The sequence below is a fragment of the Ahaetulla prasina genome, chromosome 3, assembly GCF_028640845.1.
Source record: "Ahaetulla prasina isolate Xishuangbanna chromosome 3, ASM2864084v1, whole genome shotgun sequence".
Taxonomy (NCBI): domain Eukaryota; kingdom Metazoa; phylum Chordata; class Lepidosauria; order Squamata; family Colubridae; genus Ahaetulla; species Ahaetulla prasina.
The window spans coordinates 3,689,734-3,714,978 of record NC_080541.1 but is presented as its reverse complement, the minus strand read 5'-3'; the positions used below and the strand labels follow the sequence as shown (position 1 = coordinate 3,714,978).

Below are 25,245 nucleotides of genomic sequence, written 5' to 3'. Positions count from 1 at the left end.
CTGCCAGAAAACTACTATACGGTGAAAAGAAGTTAGTTTTCAGGCGGAAGGGATTAGATGATACAAAACCAAAGAGAGAGAGACACACCTTCTCCCTTTATTCCCTGGTCACTCTTATGCAAAAGCCTCGGTTAAGATTTCTACACCGTTCACAAACAATCTATCATCATCACCGTGTTCATCAACCCCAACATCTATTGCTCTTTACACAATGAACGATCTAATCATTCTGATCATGTTTGGTATTTTTGACTATTAGATATTTCCCAAGGATCCAAGGGAGTTAAAGATGTTATCATAATTATATTTGTTCTTCTAAGTGACATAACTTTTTGTGGTTGATGAGCTTGGATTCTGTTTGTTCCTGTGGCAATTTTGCAGGTTTTTTGAGAAGGTGTTAAGGAGTTCAGAACACTAGTTGGCTCTACTACAACTATTGTTCCATGTTTACTCCAGCTTTATTTGAAGATGGGAACTGTTGTCCAAGTGCCCCTGGAAGGAGAGAAATCTTTGGACATGCTGACCATGGAAGATGGGAATTGTGTTTCTTTCTCCTATTTTTCTCATTAATTCTTCTATCTCCAGCTACTACAATGTCAATTATCCACACTTGCTTCTTTGTGATTATGGGCTGAATGTTTATCGATCGGCATCTGGAAATCCCTTTAGGATCTTAACTCTTTGCTTCTTGATCACTTTTTCCATGCTACAATTCTACCAATTCTTCGTTGCGGGTAAGTTATAATTCTAAAATTCCAGTCAATCACAATGGCCACTCTATTGTGTCTTTTCAAAAACACCATCTGGTCAAACATCTTCCACTGAGTTCTTCTTCTTCAACTATTGTTTTTATCACCACCACCATCATCATCACATTGGTTAAGTCGACAAATTTCATAATCGGAATTCCTGCTGTAGATTGGTTCTTTGACTTTGCTAATTATTCAGGAATACGGAAGATGGGCAACTATGGCTGCTTCACAACCTGTGGACTTCAACTCCCAGAATTCCTGAGCAGCCTGACTCAGGAATTCTGAGAGTTGAAGTTCACAGGTCATTAAAGGGGCCGCAGTTGCCCACCACTGGTTTTGTCCAATGTTTTTCAACCTTCAACCCTTCATCTTGAAATGTTCTGAAGAATTCTAAGAGTTGAACTCCATACATCTTCAAGTTGCCACAGTTGAGAAACAATGGTCTGGTCAATCAGAATAGAGCTGGAAGGGACCTCTAGTCCAGGAGACCCCTGTTCTATTTCATAATACTGTATGAACATAGTTAATTATATATATAATTATATATAATTATATATAATTATATATATATATATATATATATATATATATATATATATATATATATATATATATATATATATATATATATATGTCTTTGGTTATTCGGGTTTTCTCCCGCGTAAAATTGGAAGTGTCTTGGCGACGTTTCGACGAAGTCTCATTCATCATCTTCAGGCTTCAGCTTCGTGCTTCTGGAAGCAATGTGTGATTGCAGCTGTTTCTTCCTTTTTAACTGCTAGTGGGGGTTTGAACTGATTGGGTGGGAGCTTGGCTGTGCTCTGATTGGATGGGAGTTTTTTTGTGCTCTGATTGGCTGGGAGTGTGTCCTGTTTGGGTGGGGGCTTGGTTGTGCTCAGATTAATCTGAGTTGCAGGGGGATTTGAGCTGGAGAGTTGCATTGCTGTTGTTTGGCTTATTGACAAACGAGTCCCTTATTGACAAACGAGTCCCTAACACGAGACCCACCAGACCCACACTCACGAGGTCCACACAGGATGTCACCACCACACATCCACCCAGAAAGCAGACCCAAACCCACACTGATCAGGAAGCACGGCCAAGGACCAGAAGCTAGACTGCAGCTGCAACATTAGCCATTTCAAACCCCTCCAATCCATACATGCAGCAGACTGACACCCACTATGAAGATGCAGCACGACCACAAACACGAAGCCAAACAACAGCAATGCAACTCTCCAGCTCAAATCCCCCTGCAACTCAGATTAATCTGAGCACAACAAGCCCCCACCCAAACAGGACACACCCCCAGCCAATCAGAGCACAAAAAAAACCCCATCCAATCAGAGCACAGCCAAGCTCCCACCCAATCAGTTCAAACCCCCACTAGCAGTTAAAAAGGAAGAAACAACTGCAATCACACATTGCTCCCAGAAGCACGAAGCTGAAGCCTGAAGATGACGAATGAGACTTCGTCGAAACGTCGCCAAGACACTTCCAATTTTACGTGGGAGAAAACCCGAATAACCAAAGACCTACATACAAACACCCGCGAAAACCTCAGAAAACATGTTTGTGGTCGTGCTACATCTATCTATATATATATATATAGTAGCAAATTTGTGTTTGCTGATAACACAAGCAGTATGCTCTCTCCCATATTGGGGCAGACCAGGTGCTTCGACAGAAAAACACACACACACACACATTCTTACATATACACATATATACACAAACAGGTATATATATTTGCTGATGCTTTATTTAAATTCAATTTGTATGTCAGTGATTGTATGACCTCTGTAGATGCCATACGCTAAATAAAAGAAATATATTACAATAAAAGAAATCGATAAAATTCCCCAGGATAGATTCATGCCTGATCTTCACATTCTTTCTTCTTTTTCCCCTTTCAGGACCTCCCTCGGTGCGAGAGATGAATTAAATACAGATTATTTTTATGACTGCCAAGTGCGATGGATGTTACTGATGGTCCAGTGGAACAGAATCCATCAAGAGAGCTATTTTTTTTCCTTGTCGGACCGGATCTTCTTGACTCAGCAAGGCAAAAAGCAACAAACATGACCATTTCTTGCACCTGACTCCTCAAAGGGCTTCTCCTGTTCTTCTAACAATAAGATCAGGAATCTCAGTTGAGCAATAGTCAACTTGGTTACTGGAGAAGCAGGCTCAGATTCCCTTTGAAGGAAAGGGGAGGATGAGTTGGCCCCTTGGCGTCAGTTGATGAAAAACAATAAAGAAGGATCGGCTTTCCAAATAGTTTGGAATGAATCATCTGAGAACATTCCAAACCAATTTCTTCTAATCTAAACAAAGGTCTTTCTCCATGGTAAGTTACACCTGAAAAGCCGAGATGAGCTCTTCAACTATATTAAAAAAGCTTTTCACTTCTCTGATATTATTCCATCATCGTATCACCAGTTTGAGGCTACTTCAACCTTCTTGCCAACAGACCAGAGGTGCCTTAGAAAGATCTTCTTGGTCACGCTGGCCAGGAAAGATGAGAACTGTGATCCAAATGTCCCTGGAAGGAGAGAAATCTTTGGACATACTGACCAGAGAAGATGGGAATTGTGGTTCAAATACTCCTGGAAGGAAACTTTAGACATGCTGGCTAGTGAAGATGGGAATTGTGGTCCAAATGCCCCTGGAAGAGCAGAACCCTTTGGACATGCTGACTAGGGAAGATGGGAATTGTGGTCCAAATGTTCCTGGAAGGACAGAACCCTTAGAACATGCTGGCTAGGGAAGATGGCGGTTGTGGTCCAAACATCCTTGGAACAGGCCCCATATTTAGGAAGGCTGGATTAGCTCTCAACTAGATTCTTAAACAGCCCTACTTTCCCCCCCCAAACAGATCCCAACTAGACATGACACTCACAAGGCTGTCTGATGTGGCAATACTGAGTGTGAGGAGGGGCCATTTTGTAATGTAAAGCCATTAAGTTCCAAATGGATGCTGAATGCCATAACCCAGGTCTAACCCATGTAATGTGTGACTCTGTAACTTGGATAAAAATTTCTCAAGATTATTTCAGAATAAAGAAGGATCTTGTTCTTCCACATGTCAAAGCATGGTTGGAAGGTATACAGGCTTTGAGGAAGACTAAGCAAGATTAGGTGATTACTACAAAGCACCTGAAGGCAAGACATGAAGCAATGGATGGAAACTTAATCGAGAGAACCAACCTAAGAGGTCCTCTGGTGGCTCAACAGACTAAGGCAGACTGTTATTAACAGCAGCTGCTTGCAATTACTGCAGGTTCAAGTCTCACCAGGCCCAAGGTTGACTCAGCCTTCCATCCTTTATAAGGTAGGTAAAATGAGGACCCAGATTGTTGGGGGGCAATAAGTTGACTTTGTATATAATATACAAATGGATGAAGACTATTGCTTAACACATTGTAAGCCGCCCTGAGCCTTTGGAAAGGGCGGGATATAAATGCAAAAAAAAACCAAAACCCCGAGAACTAAGGAAAAACAGTGAGGACAGTTAACCAGTGGAAAAACTTGCCTCCAGAAGTTGTGGGTACTCTAACACTGGTTTTGTGACTCCAGCCCCCGAACCTGGCTCCATGCCTGGCAGTGACTCCGAGAGTGAGGGGGAAGGGCCGGTAAGGCTTACCTCGGGAGCACCGATTCCTTTGGCCCGGCTCCAGGAGCCAGAACCAGACCAGTTGGAGGACGTAATGAGGCCGTCATCCCCTGATTCCTCCCTTCCCCAGGCTATGCCTTCGGACCCAGCTGATAATAATATTATTTATTTATTTATTTATTTAATCATATTTTTATACCGCCCTATCTCCCAAGGGACTCAGGGTGGTTTACAGCCAAGTAAAACATAAATATAAATACAAGTTTATGGCGGTGATGGCGCAGGCTGGTAAAGCCTGTTATTAAGAACACAAAGCCTGCAATTACTGCAGGTTCAAGCCCGGCCCAAGGTTGACTCAGCCTTCCATCCTTTATAAGGTAGGTAAAATGAGGACCCAGATTGTTGGGGGGGCAATAAGTTGACTTTGTAAAAATATACAAATAGAATGAGACTATTGCCTTATACACTGTAAGCCGCCCTGAGTCTTCGGAGAAGGGCGGGGTATAAATGTAAACAACAACAAAAAAAAAAAAGTTAAAACCCCAATTTAAAAAACTTATTAAATACGGCCGAATATTAAAACCACAATAAAATAGTAAAACCCCATTAAAACCAAATTTAAATTTAAAATTCTAGTCCAGTCCTGCGCAGATAAATAGATGTGTCTTAAGCTCGCGGCAAAAGGTTTGAAGGTCAGGAAGTTGGCGAAGTCCTGGGGGAAGTTCGTTCCAGAGGGTGGGAGCCCCCACAGAAAAGGCCCTTCCCCTGGGTGTCGCCAGCCGGCACTGCCTGGCTGACGGCACCCTGAGGAGTCCCTCCCTGTGAGAGCATACGGGTCGGTGGGAGATAATAATCAATAATTAGATAATAATAATTAATAATAATTAATAATCAATAATCAATAATTAGATTGACCCGCGCTTAGAAGATTAGAGAGGCAGCGTCATCAAAAGGAAGGGTGGGGCTCCTTATATATCCACAGGATATATAAGGAGCTTTGGGACTGCTCTCACTCCACGGGAAGCAAAAGTTAAGCTGAACCATTTCAAAGAGAGCTGAAAGTCTTGCTACGTGAGTCATTTGTTTGAACTTTGGCAGGCAGCTGCGATTTCTCTGCCAGGATTGATAAGAGCCGTGAATCCACTGGCTGAAGGCCAGCTCATGGGTCTGAAGTAGGGAAGGAGACAGAACAACTGGAGGTTTTTAAGAAGACATTGGGCAACCATTTGTCTGAAATGGTATAGGCAGGGTTTCCTGCTTGAGGAGGAGGTTAGACGAAAAGACCTCCAAGATCCCTTCCAACTCTTTTTTTTTAATTTGCATTTATACCCCGCCCTTCTCCGAAGACTCAGGGCGGCTTACACTAGGTCAAGCAATAGTCTTCATCCATTTGTATATTATATACAAAGTCAACTTATTGCCCCCAACAATCTGGGTCCTCATTTTACCTACCTTATAAAGGATGGAAGGCTGAGTCAACCTTGGGCCTGGTGGGACTTGAACCTGCAGTAATTGCAAGCAGCTACTGTTAATAACAGACTGTCTTAGCAGTCTGAGCCACCAGAGGCCCTTATTCTGTTAATATAAATTGAGTCCTTCCTTTGATTGGCTCCTCTTTAAGAGACCATCTCATTCATCCTGAATGAGTTGCCAATATTCTTCCATATTCCTTCCAGTGGTGAAATTGAGTGGTGAAATTCCAGTGGTGAAATTGAGCCGGTTCTATCCAGCTCGGGCGAACCACTAGCCTCTGGTGGCTCTGGTGGCTCAACAGACTAATGCAGTCTGTTATTAACAGCAGCTGCTTGCAATTACTGCAGGTTCAAGTCCCACCAGGCCCAAGGTTGACTCAGCCTTCCATCCTTTATAAGGTAGGTAAAATGAGGACCCAGATTGTTGGGGGCAATAAGTTGACTTTGTATATAATATACAAATGGATGAAGACTATTGCTTAACACATTGTAAGCCGCCCTGAGTCTTTGGAGAAGGGTGGGATATAAATGCAAATAAATTAAAAAAAACTAGCACCTAGCGGGAGGCTCCTCCCACCCACCTGGCCGTCATCATGTCCTGTTTTTGACCTTCTGCCCATGCGTGGAGGAGGCGCACACTTATATTTGCGAATCAGTAGCGAAGGTAAGTAAATTTCACCCCTGAGCTAGACCTTATACCTCAAGAATAAATGACCGCCTTAGTATATTTCTTGAGATAGGACCCATATTTTTCTGCTAATTAACTGCTATGCTATTTTTGTAAGGAAGTGCTATTTTTGTAAGGACCATTGTTTGTTTAACGTCCCTTCTTTTTCTCCTTCCATTCAACCATTCCTGATTCTCAAAAACTGCCTACACAAGTCCCTGCAGTTTTCTTGGCAAGGTTTTTCAGGAGCGGTTCGCCATTGCCTCCTTCGCAGGGCTGAGAGAAAATGACTGGCTAAAGGACACCCAGCTGGCTTTGTGCCTAGGACAGGATTAGAACTCATGGTCTCCTGGTGACTTCCCCAAATTCATCCACCATCTCCTGGTGATTGGTCCAAAGTCACCCAGCTGGCTTTCATACCTAAGGAAGGACTAGAATTCTCTTGTCTCCTGGTGATTGGTCCAAAGTTACGCAGCTGGCTTTTATGCCTAAAGCCAGACTAGAACTCAGTGTCTCCTTGTGATTGGCCCAAAAAAATCACACAGCCAGCTTTTGTGCCTAAAGCGGGACTAGAGCTCTCTGTCTCCTGGTGATTGGTCCAAATTCACCCAGCCAGCTTTCCTGCCTAAGGCAGGACTAGAACTCACCATCTCCTGGTCTGTAGCTTGAAGCCTTCACTACTCTACTGCATGAGCTCTGGTTAATAACCCCTATGATTAATTGTCTCTTTCTCTATCGCTTCTCTCTTCCATCTTCTTTACTACCTCACCCTTTCAGAAACGTAAATATCCTTATTTTTAGGGGAAATGATGAATAGCACTCTAATCCCTTAAGAAATCTGGGGAGTTTAAAGTTCTGACAAATCACTTTTTTCTTCCATATCTTGGTCTGAGCAGCTCAAAAAAATCTCTTTTCCAATCCGTCCCGGCGAAGAAGCGGACTACAGAGATTCCCCTTCTGTATATCACCCCATTTTTTTGAATTGAGAACCCACAAAAATGATCAATCAGTGGAAAAAAAATTGCCTTCAGAAGTTGTGGGTGCTCCATCATGGGAGATTTTCAAGAAAAAGACTGGAGAAGCATTTGCCTGGGATGATATAGGTCCTGCCCAGTGGTGGGATTCAAATAATTTAACAACCGGTTCTCTGCCCTAATGATTTCTTCCAGCAACCAGTTCACCAAACTGCTCAGAAAGTTAACAACCTGTTCTCCCGAAGTGGTGCGAACTGGCTGAATCCCACCACTGGTTCTGCCTCGGAGAGCGGGTTGGACTAGAAGGCCTCCAATGTCCCTTTCAGCCTCTGGTTTCTATGTTGGTCGTCTCCTCATGGATCCTTTAGCCAAAGCGGGACAGAAATCTTGGAAGAAATACCAGCGTTATTAAGAGGGCCAAAAGTTAATTTTATATTTCATGTGGACATTTTTAGCGTTCGTATTGGTTCAACTATGTTTTTTATTGTTTTAAAATGTTTTTAATATTTCTAATCATAATCTATGTGTATATACAGTATACATATATATATATATATATATTAAAAAAGCAGTTAGCTTCCCAGAATCATTGACTGAGATGGGCAAGTGTAGAGAATGAAGGAAGGAAGGAAGGAAGGAAGGAAGGAAGGAAGGAAGGAAGGAAGGAAGGAAGGAAGGAAGGAAGGAAGGAAGGAATGAGTAAGCCATTTTCCTCTGCCCAAGATCAGAGATGGGTGGCTATATAAAATTGGATGGATGGATGGATGGATGGATGGATGGATGGATGGAAGGAAGGAAGGAAGGAAGGAAGGAAGGAAGAAAGAAAGAAAGAAAGAAAGAAAGAAAGAAAGAAAGAAAGAAAGAAAGAAAGAAAAGTTCAAGCCATTTTTCTCTGCCCCAGATTAGAGATGGGCAGCATATAAATTGAATGGATGGATGGATGGATGGATGGATGGATGGATGGATGGATGGATGGATGGATAAGCAAGCCATTTTTCTCCACCCCAAGTCAGAGATGGGAAGCTGTATAAATTGAATAAATGATTGATTGAATGGATGAATAAATGGATGGATGGGATGAGTAAACAAACAAACAAACAAGTGAATTGTCTGTGCTTCTGATCAGAGTTCCAGATCAATCAAGGCTCCAAAAACCAGAGTCACTGCCAACAGAGATTTGGAGCACCTTATGGCTGCCACATGGTTGCATCTGTCTTCCTGGCAGCAGGTTAAAGTATACAGCGATGGCCAGGTGGCTTTGGAGATGGGGCATGTGACCGCACAACCTTTTTGAATTATGAATCCAGACAAAGAGGTAGCTAGACAGGAAAAGAAACACACAACAGGTTGAACCATTCGGCCGTCTGCGCTTTTCCTTCAGGCTTGAGTTACAGTTAGTCAAGTATTCCCCCACCCAGTTGGACAGTGATGTCCTCTCCAATCATCCCACAGCAGGGAAATATCTGGATCTGATGTGTCCCGGGGGTCACGGGATCCCCTTTCGCAACCATCTGCCAAGCCTCTGGTGGCTCAGACTGCTAAGACAGTCTGTTATTAACACAGCTGCTTGCAATTACTGCAGGTTCAAGTCCCACCAGGCCCAAGGTTGACTCAGCCTTCCATCCTTTATAAGGTAGGTAAAATGAGGACCCAGATTGTTGGGGGCAATAAGAGTTGACTTTGTATATAATATACAAATGGATGAAGACTATTGCTTGACATAGTGTAAGCCGCCCTGAGTCTTCGGAGAAGGGCGGGATATAAAAGCAAATAAAAAAAAAAGCAAAGTCGACAGATTCCCTTATCAACCCTGTGACTAACTTAACAACGGCAGTGATTGTAAAAGGTTGCAAAATGGGGCAAAACTCATTTAACAAGTGCCTCACTGAGCAACGGAAATTTGGAGCTCGATTATGGTCGTAAGTCGCGGACTACTTGTAAACCGCGATCCTGCAGCCAGACTCCGATCGACAGGAAATCTTCAACTTACAAACACAATGGAGTTCTGAATTGCGCCCAATGTTTTACCTCCATTACCACGGTTGTTAAGCAAATCAGCGCAGCTGTTAACTGAATCTGGTGGTCGTTGTCTCAGCTCTGGAGGCCATCTTTTTCCTTGGATCTTCAGGGCTGCCCATCCACTTGGTGGATGAGTATGCGGTGGGAACTGGGAGTTGGGAGTTGGATGGCGATGGGGCGAGATGTACAGCTATCACAAGAACAACATTCTTTCACTGGAAGTCAAGGACGTTCAGCCTGCATCTGGAGAGACATGTCTGGGAAACAGCTCCATTTGGGATGGTGACCCGATTGGACGGTGTGATGGACATGTGGGTGCAGGGGGAGGGACTTTGACTGTCCTTTGGGTGGGGAAAAACCCGGGAGGTTTCAGATTCGGGTTTTCCCAGATGTGCCCGTGTGACATCTACTCCAGAGGATGGTAGATGACAGGAAGGCCTGGAGGAACGTTGTCCATGGGGTTGCGATGGGTCGACACGACTTCGCAACTAACAACAACGACAACAACAACAACAATAAAATGGAACTTTGAGGAGATGCCTGTCTCAGAGTCTTATTTAGTTGGAGGGAGTTACTTGGAACCGTGACGCGTATGAATTTTGCTTGTATGAGGATGGCTGGGAAGATTGCAATTGGCGATCCTGGTACCTCAGGACACGGCAACAGTTGTAAGTACATGCCAGTTGCCTTGTGACCGGGGAGGAGGAGATGCAAGGATGGTTGAAAGCACAAGGACCGATCGTAAGTCATTTTTCGTTCACTGCCGTTGTTAACTTCAGTCACTAAACAAATGGAAGTAAGTCGAGGACTAAATACACGCGCATACAGAACGGCCTGAGGTCGTGCGTGTTGTGTGCTCACCTGTGTAGCTTGTGCAGAAAACCTCATCGTGAGAACAGTTTTTAATCCTTGAGCATCGCGAGTAGCTTGTCTGATTGCAAATGTAGCATTCCAGCGAAGGAACTGCGTAGAAAAAATGGAATAGCATTGGCGTTAGTTGAAGAATCCTGAATCCTGAAAATCTCAGCGTGGAAGTGACCAGACAGATAAAGCTCTTCTCTTTAGTTCAGTTATTTTTTAACCTGCGGGTAGTACTGAAATGACTGGTGACTGGTCGTTGCACATACAGCCATCATTGTATTATCCTTCTCCTCGGCGTGTGGACTTCCAAGCTGGTAAGGAGGGTAACTAGATTTCACCCCTTCCACTGGAGCATTCGTCTTAGTGAATGAGGGACGTAAGTCTGCTTCCATGCCTATGGCAGGACTAGAACTCACCATCTCCCAGCCCAAAGTCACCCAGCCAGCTTTCATGACTAAGGCAAGACTAAAACTCACAGCTAAAGTGAAATTAGAACTCACAGTCTCCTGGTGATTGGCCCAAAGATACCCAGATGGCTTTCATGCCTAAGGTGGGACTAGAATTCACAGTCTCCTGGTGATTGGCCCAAAGTCATCCAGGTAGCTTTCATTCCTAAAACAAAGCTAGAACTGTTTCCTGGTGATTGTCTCAAAGACACCCAGCTAGCATTTCTGGCTAACACTGAATTAGAACTCAGATTCTCCAGGTGATTGTCCCAAAATCATCCAGCTAGCTTTCATGCCTATGGTAGGACTCACATCTCCTGCTTTTTAGCCTGGTGCTTTAACCACTACACCAAACTGGCTCGTCTGATTCAGTGTCCCCAAAGGAAACAAAATGATGAGTGCCACCCTACCCATGGTGCTCACCTTTCTTAATGTGCAAGATAATGGTCAGCAGTACAACCGGAAGATTCGTCTTCATGTCTTTCCCGAATTCTTCCGATGATGGAACTGCCGATTTTGACGGTCCCCTTCTGGTTCTGGCGCAGAAAACGGTTGTGTCACTAAGGAAGCTAAGAGACACATCTTTTCACACCCAAGGAACTGACACAAAAGAGAAACCAAGAAACAATGGAGGGGAACTAACCAAGGAGAGAAGCAACCTGCAATTAAGGAGAAACTTCCGAACAGTGGGGACAATTAATCAGTGGAACAGAAGTTGCCTCCAGAACAGGGGTCTCCAACCTTGGTGCCTTTAAGACTTGTGGACTTCAACTCCCAGTCCTCAAGTCTTAAAGGGACCAAGGTTGGAGACCCCTGCTCCAGACATTGTGGGTGTTCCATCACTGGAGGTATTTAAGAAGAGAGTGGACAACCACTGATGGCAAACCTGTTGCACACGGAGCCGTATCTGTGAGCATGCGAGTGTTGGCCTAGCACAGCTCCAGTGCACATGTATGCACTGGCCATCTGATTTTTGGGCCTTCTGGGCCCACCGGAAGTGAGGAAAGGGGATGTTTCTGGCTTCCAGAGGGCCTCCGGGGGTGATGCGGTGAAGGCCATTTTCGTCCTCCCCAGGCTCCTAGAAAGGCTCTGGAGCCTGAGGAGGGCGAAAAACAGGCCTTCCGGTCCCACTGGAAATCAGAAAATGGGCCATTTCCGGCCTCCGGAGAGCCTCCGGGGGGTGGGGAAGGCCGTTTTCGCCCTCCCCAGGCTCCTAGAAAGGCTCCTAGAAAGGGTGAAAAACAGGCCTACCAGGCCCACCAGGCCATTGTATGCAAAAAGCAGGGGGAACATGGGGGGGTCATGCATGCACAGGTGGGGGCATTGAATTATGGGTGTGGCCATGCGCACGCGACCCACCCACTCCCACATTCCCCCCACTTTGGGCAAAAAGGTTAGCCATCACTGGTGTAGGATCTCCTGCTTGATGTAGGGGATGGACTACCAGACCTTCAAGGTCCCGTCCAGCTCTGTTATTCTATTAATTAATCAGTGGAACGGTTTGCCTTCAGAAGTTGTGGATGCTCCATCACTGGAGGCTTTAAGAAGAGGGTCTCCTTCTTGAGCAGGGGGCTGGACTAGACCTCCAAGGTTCTTTCCAGCTCTATTCTGATTGATTGATTGAGTGATTGATTGATCGTTAAGCCAAGGAGGTAAACATGAAGATATCCATTTGAGATTGGGAGACCATGTTAAAACCTTTGCTTTGCAGGAAAGCTCTTCAGTTGTTGGATGACTTTTAATATAGGGGAAGAATTGAATGAAAACTCTTGTGTGCATAACCCAAAAATGCTTCCCTAAAATGTAACTGGACTTTCTTGTTGTTTTTTTTCCTTGAGAACATTTCACTTCTCATCCAAGAAGCTTCCTCGGTTCCAACTGATTGGTAGGGAATGGAAGGATTTATATTTTTTGCAATCATCCGAAGGTCAGTCGTTAGCTCTCCGAGAGTCGTTGAGGCCACTTGGGGGTTTATCTCTAACCCTCCAGATCCCCTGAATCAAAAGTACAAATGGGTGTGAGAACTTCTTGGAACTGCTGAAAGGTGTTTCACACCCATTTGCACTGTTCAGGTGATGCTAAAATGACTCTCAGAAAGAATACTAATGACCAGATCAATGCAAGGAATATAAATTCTTCCATCTTCCACCCAGTGTTGGGATTCAGCCGGTTCGCACCACTTCGGGAGAACCGGTTGTTAACTTTCTGAGCAGTTTGGCAAACTGGTTGTTGGAAGAAATCATCAGGGCAGAGAACCGGTTGTTAAATTACCTGAATCCCACCACTGCCTCCACCATTCAGTCAGAACTGAAGAAGCTTCTTGGATGAGAAGTGAAATGTCTTGAAGGAAAAACAAAGACATTTCCGATTGCCTCTTGAAAAAGAAAAAAAAAGACTTTTTGGACAACCATGACCTGGATGACTGAGAATCTCCAGAGACAAATGGGTGAGTTGTAAAAAAAGGTGGTCCCACCATAGAACCAACCTTGAAGTTCTCCTCCTCCAATATCTCCATGCCTGGAGAAACTACAAGTGGATTAATTTTCAAGAGAGGGTAAAACCCACCTTGATTAGATCCCCTTTTCCAACTTGCACCTCGCTGGGCCTCACATGTTCAAAGATGGACTTCAGAAGTTGCAGGAGAACAGCACCATCTAATGTCTACCTTGGTATTTCCACCATGCACCCTAATTGTCCTGTTGCCTTCTGCTATTGGGTTAATAGAGCTCCACACTTTTCTACTATGTCTTGCAGCTGTTCAACAGGTCTGACAATCTATAAGGGGTGAAGAAAAGACAAAGACTCCACCTTTTCCTCTTTTATCCTCAGAAGTAGTTCTAGGAGACACAAAAAAAGAAGTTGAGACCAATGGTGAAATCTAATTTTTGTTTACTACCAGTTCTGTAGGCATGGCTTGGTGGGCATGGCAGGGGAAGGATACTGCAAAATGTCCATTCCCACCACACTCCAGGGGAAGGATACTGCAAAATCCCCATTCCCTCCCCACTCCTGGGGGAAGGATATTGCAAAATTTCCATTTCTACCCCACTCTGGGGCCAGCCAGAGGTGATATTTGCTGGTTCTCCGAACTACTCAAAATTTTTGCTACCGGTTCTCCAGAACCTGTCAGAACCTTGACTAGCTTGAACGTAGTTTTAAATTGGGGTTTTTAAATCAGGGGTTTAAATGGGTTTTAAATTTGTATTTAAAAGTTTTAAGGCATCAACTGAATTTAATTGTCTATTCTTTTTGCTGTTTTATATGTATTATATGTTTTCTGTTGTTTTATTGGCTGTGAACCACCCTGAGTCCTTCGGGAGATGGGCGGTATAAAAATATAATAAATAATAATAATAACCTGCTGGATTTCACCCCTGGTTGAGACTGTAGAAAGAGTGCAGAGAAGAGCAACCAGGATGATTAGGGGACTGGAGGCTAAAACATATGAAGAACGGTTGCAGGAACTGGGCATGGCTAGTCTAGTGAAGAGAAGGACCAGAGGAGACATGACAGCAGTCTTCCAATACTTGAGGGGCTGCCACAGAGAGGAGGGGGTCAAGCTATTTTTTCAAAGCACCTGAAGGCCAGACAAGGAATAATGGATGGAAATTAACCAAGGAGAGATTCAACCTAGAAATGAGGTGGAACTTTCTGACAGTGAGAACAATCAACCAATGGAACAGAAGTTGCCTTCGGAAGTTGTGGGAGCTTCATCACTTCAGACTTTCAAGAAAAGATTAAAGTTTCGAACAGGATTATCAGACGAAATGATAACATAAAAGGAATGAAAATTAAAAAAAGAAGAATATAAACTGTAAGCTTTGCTGATGATCTAGTATTTATTCTGGAAGAACCACTTACAACGGGTTCTAAACTATTAGAACAAATAGAGGCCTATGGGAAACTGTCTGGCTTAAAAATAAACAAGGAAAAAACGAAAATACTGGTGAAAAATATGACAGAAAAACAGAAGAGAGAGATAATAGAGAGGCTGTATATTCAAGTGGTGAAAAAAGTGAAATACTTGGGAATATATTTAACATCAAGATGTGTAACGATAAAAGAAGATAATTATAGAATAGAATAGAATAGAATAGAATAGAATAGAATAGAATAGAATAGAATAGAATAGAATAGAATAGAATAGAATAGAATAGAATTTTTTTATTGGCCAAGTGTGATTGGACACACAAGGAATTTGTCTTGGTGCATATGCTCTCAGTGTACATAAAAGAAAAGATACGTTCATCAAGGTACAACATTTACAACACAATTGATGATCAATATATCAATATAAATCATAAGGATTGCCAGCAACAAGTTATAGTCATACAGTCATAAGTGGAAAGAGATTGGTGATGGGAACTATGAAACGATTAATAGTAGTGTAGATTCAGTAAATAGTCTGACAGTGTTGAGGGAATTATTTGTTTAGCAGAGTGATGGCCTTCGGGAAAAAACTGTTCTTGTGTCTAGTTGTTCTGGTGTGCAGTGCTCTATAGCGTCGTTTTGAGGGTAGGAGTTGAAACAGTTTATGTCCAGGATGCGAGGGATCTGCAAATATTTTCACGGCCCTCTTCTTGATTCATGCAGTATACAGGTCCTCAATGGAAGGCAGGTTGGTAGCAATTATTTTTTCTGCAGTTCTAATTATCCTCTGAAGTCTGTGTTTTTCTTGTTGGGTTGCAGAACCGAACCAGACAGTTATAGAGGTGCAAATGACAGACTCAATAATTCCTCTGTAGAATTGGATCAGCAGCTCCTTGGGCAGTTTGAGCTTACTGAGTTGGCGCAGAAAGAACATTCTTTGTTGTCCTTTTTTAATGATGTTTTTGATGTTAACTGTCCATTTGAGATCTTGCGATATGATAGAACCCAGAAATTTGAAGGTTTCTACTGTTGATACTGTGTTGTCAAGTATTGTGAGAGGTGGAAGTATGGAAGGGTTTTTCCTAAAGTCTACTACCATTTCTATGGTTTTGAGTGTGTTCAGTTCCAGATTGTTTTGGTTGCACCACAAGGCTAGTCGTTCGACCTCTCGTCTATATGCGGATTATTCAAGTGGTGAAAAAAGTGAAATACTTGGGAATATATTTAACATCAAGATGTGTAACGATAAAAGAAGATAATTATTATAAACGAAAAGACCAAATTGAGAAGGATTTGGAAAAATGGAAAAATCTGCAACTCTCACTCATTTGGAGAATAGCGATTAGAAAGATGAACATATTACCAAGACTATTATATCTATGCCAGTCAGTAACTTGAAAAAACTTGTTTTCAACATCTTAACAAGATAATAAGAAGATTTATATGGCAAAGGAAAAAAAGCTAGAATTAGTCTAAAGATTTTACAGGATACAAGGTTAAGGGGAGGATTTGGACTGCCAAATTGGGAGCTATATTACCAGGGAGCAGCAATGACTTGGATGAAGGAATGGGTAGAATTAAGGAATACAAGATTACTGACTTTGGAAGGACATGATTTGCAACTAGGATGGCATGCCTTTTTATGGTATGGAAGAAGTAAGATACACACGTACTTTCATAGACATTATATAAGAAATGCACTGCTGTTGGCCCGGGAGAAGGTCAGAGATAAATATTATATGAAAATTCCAACATGGTTATCAACAATCGAGGCTTTAATACACCCAAATACTTTTAATCTTAGCAATATTAGATATGTCTATCTAGACCCGTTCCAGTCCGGCTTCCGGCCCGGTTACAGCACTGAGACGGCTTTGGTCGCGTTGGTGGATGATCTCTGGAGGGCCAGGGATAGGGGCTGTTCTTCTGCCCTGGTCCTATTAGACCTCTCAGCGGCTTTTGATACCATCGACCATGGTATCCTGCTGCGCCGGTTGGGGGGACTGGGAGTGAGAGGCACCGTTTATCGGTGGTTCTCCTCCTATCTCTCCGACCGGTCGCAGACGGTGTTGACGGGGGGGCAGAGGTCGACTCTGCGGCGCCTCACTTGTGGGGTGCCGCAGGGGTCGATTCTCTTGCCCCTTCTGTTCAACATCTATATGAAGCCGCTGGGTGAGATCATCAGTGGCTTCGGTGTGAGGTACCAGCTGTACGCTGATGACACCCAGCTGTACTTTTCCACACCGGGCCACCCCAATGAAGCTATCGAAGTGCTGTCCCGGTGTTTGGAAGCCATACGGGTCTGGATGGGGAGAAACAGGCTCAAGCTCAATCCCTCCAAGACGGAGTGGCTGTGGATGCCGGCATCCCGGTACAGTCAGCTGAGTCCATGGCTGACTGTCGGGAGCGAGTCATTGGCCCCGATGGAGAGGGTGCGCAACTTGGGCGTTCTCCTGGATGAACGGCTGTCTTTTGAAGACCACCTGACGGCCGTCTCCAGGAGAGCTTTCCACCAGGTTCTCCTGGTGCGCCAGTTGCGCCCCTTTCTAGACCGGGATGCCTTATGCACAGTCACTCACGCCCTCGTGACGTCTCGTCTGGATTACTGCAATGCTCTCTACATGGGGCTCCCCTTGAGGGGCATCCGGAGGCTTCAGTTAGTCCAGAACGCGGCTGCGCGGGTGATAGAGGGAGCCCCTCGTGGCTCCCGCGTGACACCTATCCTGCGCAGACTGCACTGGCTACCTGTGGCCTTCCAGGTGCGCTTCAAGGTTCTGGTGAACGTCTTCAAAGCGCTCCATGGCATAGGGCCGGGTTATTTACGGGACCGCCTACTGCTACCGAATACCTCCCACCGACCCGCGCCTCACAGAGAGGACTCCTCAGGGTGCCGCCGGCGCGACAGTGTCGTCTGGCGACGCCCAGGAAGGGCCTTCTGTGGGGCTCCGCCTCTGAACGAACTCCCCCCGGGACTCCGCCAACTTCCGGACCTCCGAACCTTTCGTTGCGAGCTTAAAACGCATTTATTCATCTGCGCAGGACTGGGTTAGTTTTTTAAATTTATGGGTTTTAATTGGGGGTTTTAAATGGGGTTTTAAATTGTATCTAAATTTTTAGGCCGTTATTGAATCAGTTTTTTATATAGTTTTTAATTTGTATTCTATGTATTGTGTTTTTTATTGGCTGTGAACCGCCCTGAGTCCTTCGGGAGAAGGGCGGTATACAAATATAATAAATAAATAAATAAATAAAATAAATATTGTTAGGTATAAGGACTTGTTAACAGATAGGGGGGAACTGAAGCCGAAACAAGATTTGGAAAAACAGGGGATTGAGTTAGATTGGTATATGTATAGGCAAATACAAGCAAGATATCAGAAAGATGTTAAACTCTCTGGTTTTTATTTAGAAAAGACTGAGCTGGATAGGATTCTCACAGGAACAGAGGACAAATTAATCAAAAAAAATTATAACTTTTTGTTGGGGATTGAGTTAGAAGAGGAACAAATAAAAGAAACTATGATAGCTTGGGCTAAAAAATTTGGATATTCAATAGACCTGGACAATTGGCAACAGCTATGAGAGAGGAATTATAAATTAACAATGTCCACTGCATATAAAGAAAATCAATATAAAATGTTTTATAGATGGCATGTGCCACCTGAGAAACTGGCGAAAATGTTTAAAGATAAATCAACTAAATGTTAGAAATGTCATCAGTTACCAGCATCTTATTATCATATGTGGTGGACATGTCCGGAAGCCAAAAACTATTGGGAGAAAATATTGGGTTGGTTAGAAGAAATGACCCAACAACATATTGATTCAAAACCGGAGTTGTTTTTATTGGGGATCCTACCAGAGAAAATTAGTAAAGAAAATGTTTATTTGATTATACATATAATTACAGCAGCAAGAATTTGTTTTTGTGCAAAATTGGAAAACAGAGAAAATACCCCTGGAAGGGGAAATTATTAGATAAATTTTAGATTGTGCAGAAATGAACAGAATAACTTTGATGATTAAAGAAAGAGGATTCAGAATATTTTAAGATATGGGATAAATTTTATCATTGGTTAGAAAAAAAGGGTATAGATGAGCAATGGACAATTATGTAAGAAAAGGATAATAATATATCTGTGGAAAAAATGGTAATATTTTAAATTGGAGTGAAGAAAGAAGAAAAAAAACAAAAAAAGATGGAGCCAGGAAGAAAATACCGAGACGTCACATGGAAGGAATTACTGATGTTTTAAATGTTTTTATGTTTGTCTATAAAATAAAATAAAAACTTTTTTAAAAAAAGAAAATAAAAGCTTGGACTGCCATTTGTCAGAAATGGTGTAGGGTCTCCTGTTTGAGCAGGGGGTTGGACTAGATGACCTATAAGGTCCCTTCCAACTCTGTTGATCTGTTATGACACTTGTAGGACACAGGGTGCTAACTGTTTCAGGATTGAATGCTGAGCTCTGAGTGAAACCCTTAACAGAATAACAGAGTTGGAAGGGACCTTGGAGGCCTTCTAGTCCAGGGGTCTCCAATCTTGGTCCCTTTAAGACTTGCGGACTTCAACTCCCAGAGTTCCTCAGCCAGCTTGGGAGTTGACTCTGGGAGTTGAAGTCCACAAGTCTTAAAGGGACCAAGATTGGAGACCCCTGTTCTAATCCAATCCCCTGCTCAAGCAGGAAATCCTGGCTGTCCAGTCCCTTCTTAAAAACCTCCAGCGATGAAGCACCCAAAACTTCTGAAGGCAACCCATTCCATCGATTGTTCTCATTATCAGGAAATTTCTCCTAGGTTGCTTATCTTCTTGATTGGTTTTCATCCATTGCTCCTTGTCCCAAGGGTTGGGTTCAAACCTAACTTAGGGTTCCGTCTTTAAAACACAAAAAGGACTCTGAGAAACTAAGGAGAATACAAGAGAGATGGACAGGCTAAAACTTATGAAGAACAGTGAACATTGGGTGCTTTGTGTTGTAAATGTTGTACCTTGATGAACGTATCTTTTCTTTTATGTACACTGAGAGCATATGCACCAAGACAATTTCCTTGTGTGTCCAATCACACTTGGCCAATAAAATTCTATTCTTTTCTATTCTATTTAGCCTAAAGAAGGGACGGTTAAGGGGAGACATGATAGCAATCTTCCAAAATTTGAAAGATTGCCAAAGAGAAGAGGAAGTGAATTCGGAGCAGTGTTCCAATATTTGAGGTGCTGCCAAAGAGAGGAGAGGGTCAAGCTATTCTCCAAGGCACCCGAAGGCCAGACAAGGAATCATGGATGGAAACGGATCGAGGAGAAATTCAAGCTAGAAATAAGGAGAAATTTTCTGACAGTGAGAACAATCAACCGATGGAACAGAAGTTGCCTTTGGAAGCAACTCCGCCGCCTTCGACATGACCTGAGTTTAACTCATAGAATCATCTGTTACAACATCCTTCCTGTTGAAGACTATTTCAACAGGAAGTAGTCAAGTATTGTTCAATCACAACAATACACGAGCACACAATAGATTTAAGCTTAATGTGAACTGCTCCAATCTTGATTGCAGAAAATGTGACTTCAGTAACAGAGTTGTTAATGCCTGGAATACACTACCAGACTCTGTGGTCTCTTCCCAAAATCCCCAAAGCTTTAACCAAAAACTATCTACTGTTGACCTCACCCCATTCCTAAGAGGTCTTTAAGAGGTGTGCATAAGAGCACCAACGTGCCTATCGTTCCTTTCCTAATGTTTCCTTGATTGTATCCAATTTTGTATAGTTATTGCATACTTATGCTTATATAAGGGCCTCTGTGGCTCAGACTGGTAAGACAGTCTGTTAATAACACAGCTGTCTGCAATTACTGCAGGTTCAAGTCCCACCAGGCCCAAGGTTGATTCAACCTTCTATCCTTTATAAGGTAGGTAAAATGAGGACCCAGATTGTTGGGGGCAATAAGTTGACTTTGTGTATAATATACAAATGGATGAAGACTATTGATTAACATAGTGTAAGCCACCCTGAGTCTTCGGAGAAGGGCGGGATATAAATGCAAATAAAAAAAATTATATATAGTCCTTCGGGAGAAGGGCGGTATAAAAGTTTAATTAATAAATTAATAAATATATATATGTATATATGTATGTATGTATGTATGTATGTATGTATGTATGTATGTATGTATGTATATGCTTATATATTGTATAGTTATTTCATGCTTATGCTTATATATACTGTTGTGACAAATAAATTAAATAAAATAAATAAAATAACTTGTGGAAGCTTCATCACTGGAGGCTTTCAAGAAGAGACTGGACTGCCATCTGTCAGAAATGGTGTAGTTTCTGCTTGGGCAGGGGGTTGGACTAGGTGACCCAGAAGGTCCCTTCCAACTCTGTATCATTCTCCACAGGTAGGGCAAGAACCACTGGATGGAACCTTAACAAGAAGATATCCAAACTCAAATTAAGGAGGAATTTCCTGATCATCACGATATCCAATTAACAGTACAACTGCCTGCCTCTTGAAATCCCAAAAAAACTCAGTGGAGATTTTTGAACCAAGGGTGGACCACTATGCATGGTTGGATGGTTGGAAGATGCTTCCCCTGGGCAGGAGGTTGGTCTGGAAGACCTCCAAGATCCCAAGAGCCAATTAACCCACAATTCTCAGTCCTGTGTTTCAATGGTGAATTTAAAAGAAACCTGAAAAGCTGAGTTTTGTTAAGGTCTATTTACTGTGGGTCTTGATTCATGACGTGTTTTGTTTTGTTTTTTTAATTTTTGCTTTCCTGGTACAATTTGTTCATTCAATCGATGGAACTATGGTTACATTCTTGATGTATTGATTTATAAATTGTGAATATAACCAGTGGTGGGATTCAGCCGGTTCGAGAAAACCAGTTGTTAAAATTGTTGGCTGGCCCTTCCCTGCCTTGCCCCTTCCAGGAGTCCCCATGCACTCCGTTTTTTGCTCCCAGGAGGCTTCAGGGAGGCCTACTAGGCCCAAAACGGGGTGCAGGGGTGTGTGGTGTCCCCTCCCTGCAGCCCATTTTTTCTCCCAGGGGGGTTCAGGAGGCCAAGTGCTGCCTGTCATACTGCTTAGCCATGCCCACCATGGCCGTATCCACCCAGCCGGTCATTAGAGCAGAGAACCGGTTGTTACATTATTTTAATCCCACCACTGAATACAACCGCACAGTAAACATGTGTCTCAGCACTGTGATGTCGCTATGTCCAGCGACCACTCGGCCCCGACTACCATCCCTTACCTGCTTTTCGACTGCCCCTGAGCCTTCCTCAAACAGAACCCTAAAATATTTTTTGGAGTCACGCCAAGCCTTTTCGACAGGTGTACAGCCTGCAAACTGCCATGGAACAAGCCATTGTTCTACAGTTAATGTTCCGTTGGAGTCAGAAGTATCCAGAGTCTTCTGATTGGTGATCTTCCCAATCAAGGAACTATGGACTGCATCCAACACAATGGATCTCCGCCTTGGCAACTTGAAGACACATGGATTTCAAGTCCCAGAATTCCCCAGGCCAGCACGCTCTGGACCTCTGGCCTGGGCACCCAACCGAGCCTTGCAAATGTTCAAACAGAGTTGAGGTCCTCCTGAACTCTGAAGGGAGAATATTCCAGAAGGCAAGGGCTACAGGTGTGTTTCCTAGTCCCTGACCATCAACGTTGCTTGGCTGAGAGGACCCATGTTATGTCCCACCAAACTATAGAGGGAGAAATGATAGGGAGAAAACTGCCACTTGGGTAACCTGGCCTAAGCCATGAATGGCTTTTAAGGTGATAAAACCTTGAATTGTACCTGGAAAGATACGGGCAATCAATACTGCTCATGAAAAACTCACAAGAGACAGTTTGACCTAAGGTTAAGGCACCAGGAGATGATGTGTTCTAACCCTGCTTTAGGCACGAAAGCTGGGTGACCAGAGGTGGGTTTTACATATTCTTACCACTGGCTCACCCCACGCGCGTGCCTTCAGCGCCTGCACCCGGCCTTGAAAACATGGCTAAATAGGATGGTATTATGCTGGGACGGATGGCCAGGTGTCGTGTCCCACTCCTCCGCTGACGGCCGGGTCAGGGAAATCCGAATCAGGCATGCCTCTGCAGCTCTGCCAAAATCCTAGCAAAGTTCTCAAGGCAGGCAGGAGACCAGAAAGTGACTTCAGCAAGATATGTTTAGACTTTGCCTGACTCAGAGACTGCCAGAAAGCAGATCCTTTATATAGGCCATGGGGTGTGGCTCCATGACTCAGCACTTATCCAGGCCTGCCCCTCCCTTCCTTCTGTTGCCTCTGCCTATCAAGTCTTCTGACGCGAGGGTCACTCCAGTCTGCAGCTGTTGATAATTGACCTCCCTCAGGCTCACATGCTGTGGGGGAGGGGGAGGGGTCTAGTTGCTCTGTTTGCCTGGGCATGGAGCCAGAGCTGGGGGCTGGAGGTACTTCTTCCTCCTCAGCCTGTCTGGGCATGGAGCCAGGGCTGGGGCCGGGAGGCATACTAGGACATTCCTCAACGTTCGGAAGCAGATAAGAAGGCCCCGGCTGTGGTGAAAGCGGACGAGACACAACACCGCCGCTACTGGGATGGGATGATGGGATGTCTTCCCTGGAACGCTGGAAAGGCTGGGGACTGAGGATGATGCTGTCCCAAGCCCTGAGGCATTGGGGGAGGTGGTCGACCAGATCCTTCGCCTCAGAGACATGGGGGAGGGTCAGACAGGCAGTGGTGCTCATAGGCAGCAAATCCCCTTTGAGGAGGAACAGCTGCCTCCCCCCACTACATCCAAGGGCACAGAGAATAGAGCAGAGGCAAGCTGAAAGGAAGCTGCTTACTCCTCGTAAGGAACACCTGGCTTGGATTGACCTACTCAGAGGCTGGAGGACGATTGTCTTTGTTGGGTACGATTGTTTGCTTTAGCATGCACTCACACACACAGGATTTGGAGAATCTCTACAAACATCCATCACTGGAGGGTTTTCAAAAACACACTGGATAGACATTTAACCAGTGTTGTGGTCCGCCAGCAGCCTGCGGAGCTGGCAACGGAGTCAGACAGTGATTAGGCTGAGGAAGAACATGGGCCAGTCCTGGAAGCTGGGGAAGGCCCTGATGATGGCTCTGCGTCAGAGGCAGAGGTGGGGCCAGGGCCATCTGGGAGGGATGCGCAGTCTCCAGAGCCTCCAGAGACTGATAGTAGTGAGGCAGAGGAACAGGAGGAGCCTGTTCCTAATGCACTCATGAGAAAAGCTGCCAGAAGGCAAGAGCAGCTCAAGCAAAAAGGACGACTCAGGAGTAGGGCCAAGAGATGATTGGCCCCTCCCATAAAGCTTAAAAGACCAGCAACTGTGTTTGGGCTCTTTGCTGGAAAACAACGTTGATAGCTTTGTCTTGTTGCATTTGTTTCGTATCAGTGTCTTCTGAACTTTTGCCAAGAAAGGCCTTTGGCAGTTTGCCTAATTGGACCAAGGTTGGTGATAAGGCTGAGGAATTGTGTTGGGAGGGATTTGCTTTAATCTAGTTTGGACTACACTGAGAATGAGTTAATCCTCAGCTGTGCTAAGAAAGTTTGTTTGTTTTTACATTGACTGAGTTTCCTACTATCTACTTGGGCCTGGGTCACAACAACCAGCGTGGTGTAAGACCTCCTGGCTTGAGCAGAGGGTTGGACTAGAAGACTACCAAAGTCCCTTCCAGCCCTATGGACCTATGTAACTGTGTGTCTGTTGATTTTTGTTGGGGCTCCTCTGAGAACAGGGCACGTCAATAAAAGATCGACTAATCAGCACCGTAAATCAGGGGTCTCCAACCTTCGCAACTTTAAGACTTGTGGACTTCAACTCCCAAAGCAAAGCAAAGCTGGCTGAGGAATTCTGGGAGTTGAAGTTCACAAGTCTTAAAGTTGCCAAGGTTGGAGACCCCTGCCCTAAATAATAATAATAATAATAATAATAATAATAATAATAATAATAATAATAATAACAACAACAACAACAACAACAACAACAACAACAACAACAACAACAACAACAACAACAACAGAGTTGGAAGGGACCTTGGAGGCCTTCTAGTCCAACCCCCTGCCCAGGCAGGAAACCCTACACCATCTCAGACAGATGGTTATCCAACTTTTTCTTAAAAATTTCCAGTGTTGGAGCATTCACAACTTCTGCAGGCAAGTTGTTCCATTTATTGATTGTTCTAACTGTCAGGAAATTTCTCCTTAGTTCTAAGTTGCTTCTTTCCTTGATTAGTTTCCACCCATTGCTTCTTGTTCTGCCTTCAGGTGCTTTGGAGAATAGTTTTTTTTTTCTTTTTTAATTTATATCCCGGCCTTCTCCGAAGACTCAGGGCGGCTTACACTGTGTTAAGCAATAGTCTTCATCCATTTGTATATTATATACAAAGTCAACTTTTTATTGCCCCCAACAATCTGGGTCCTCATTTTACCTACCTTATAAAGGATGGAAGGCTGAGTCAACCTTGGGCCTGGTGGGACTTGAACTTGCAGTAATTGCAAGCAGCTGTGTTAATAACAGACTACTTAGTCTGTTGAGCCACCAGAG

The 25,245-nt window shown here is 43.9% G+C and overlaps 1 protein-coding gene across 3 annotated transcripts in view; it reads right to left on the bottom strand.

Annotated features, from left to right (window-relative positions):
* LOC131194543 (ly6/PLAUR domain-containing protein 2-like) overlaps window positions 1-14,243 on the bottom strand; it is a 37,788-nt gene extending 23,545 nt beyond the window's left edge. Inside the window, exons 1-3 of one of the 3 annotated variants that reach the window (XM_058175649.1) lie at window positions 13,373-14,243; window positions 11,231-11,376; window positions 10,362-10,463 (exon numbers count right to left, since the gene is read on the bottom strand). In XM_058175649.1, the coding sequence (XP_058031632.1) occupies window positions 10,362-10,463; window positions 11,231-11,285 (157 nt within the window). In that variant the 5' untranslated portion in view covers window positions 11,286-11,376; window positions 13,373-14,243. Of the gene's footprint in view, window positions 1-10,361; window positions 10,464-11,230; window positions 11,377-13,078; window positions 13,187-13,372 lie in introns of those variants that run through there. The other 2 variants (XM_058175650.1, XM_058175647.1) reach the window with 2 other exon arrangements.
* Window positions 14,244-25,245: the final 11,002 nt, after the last annotated feature.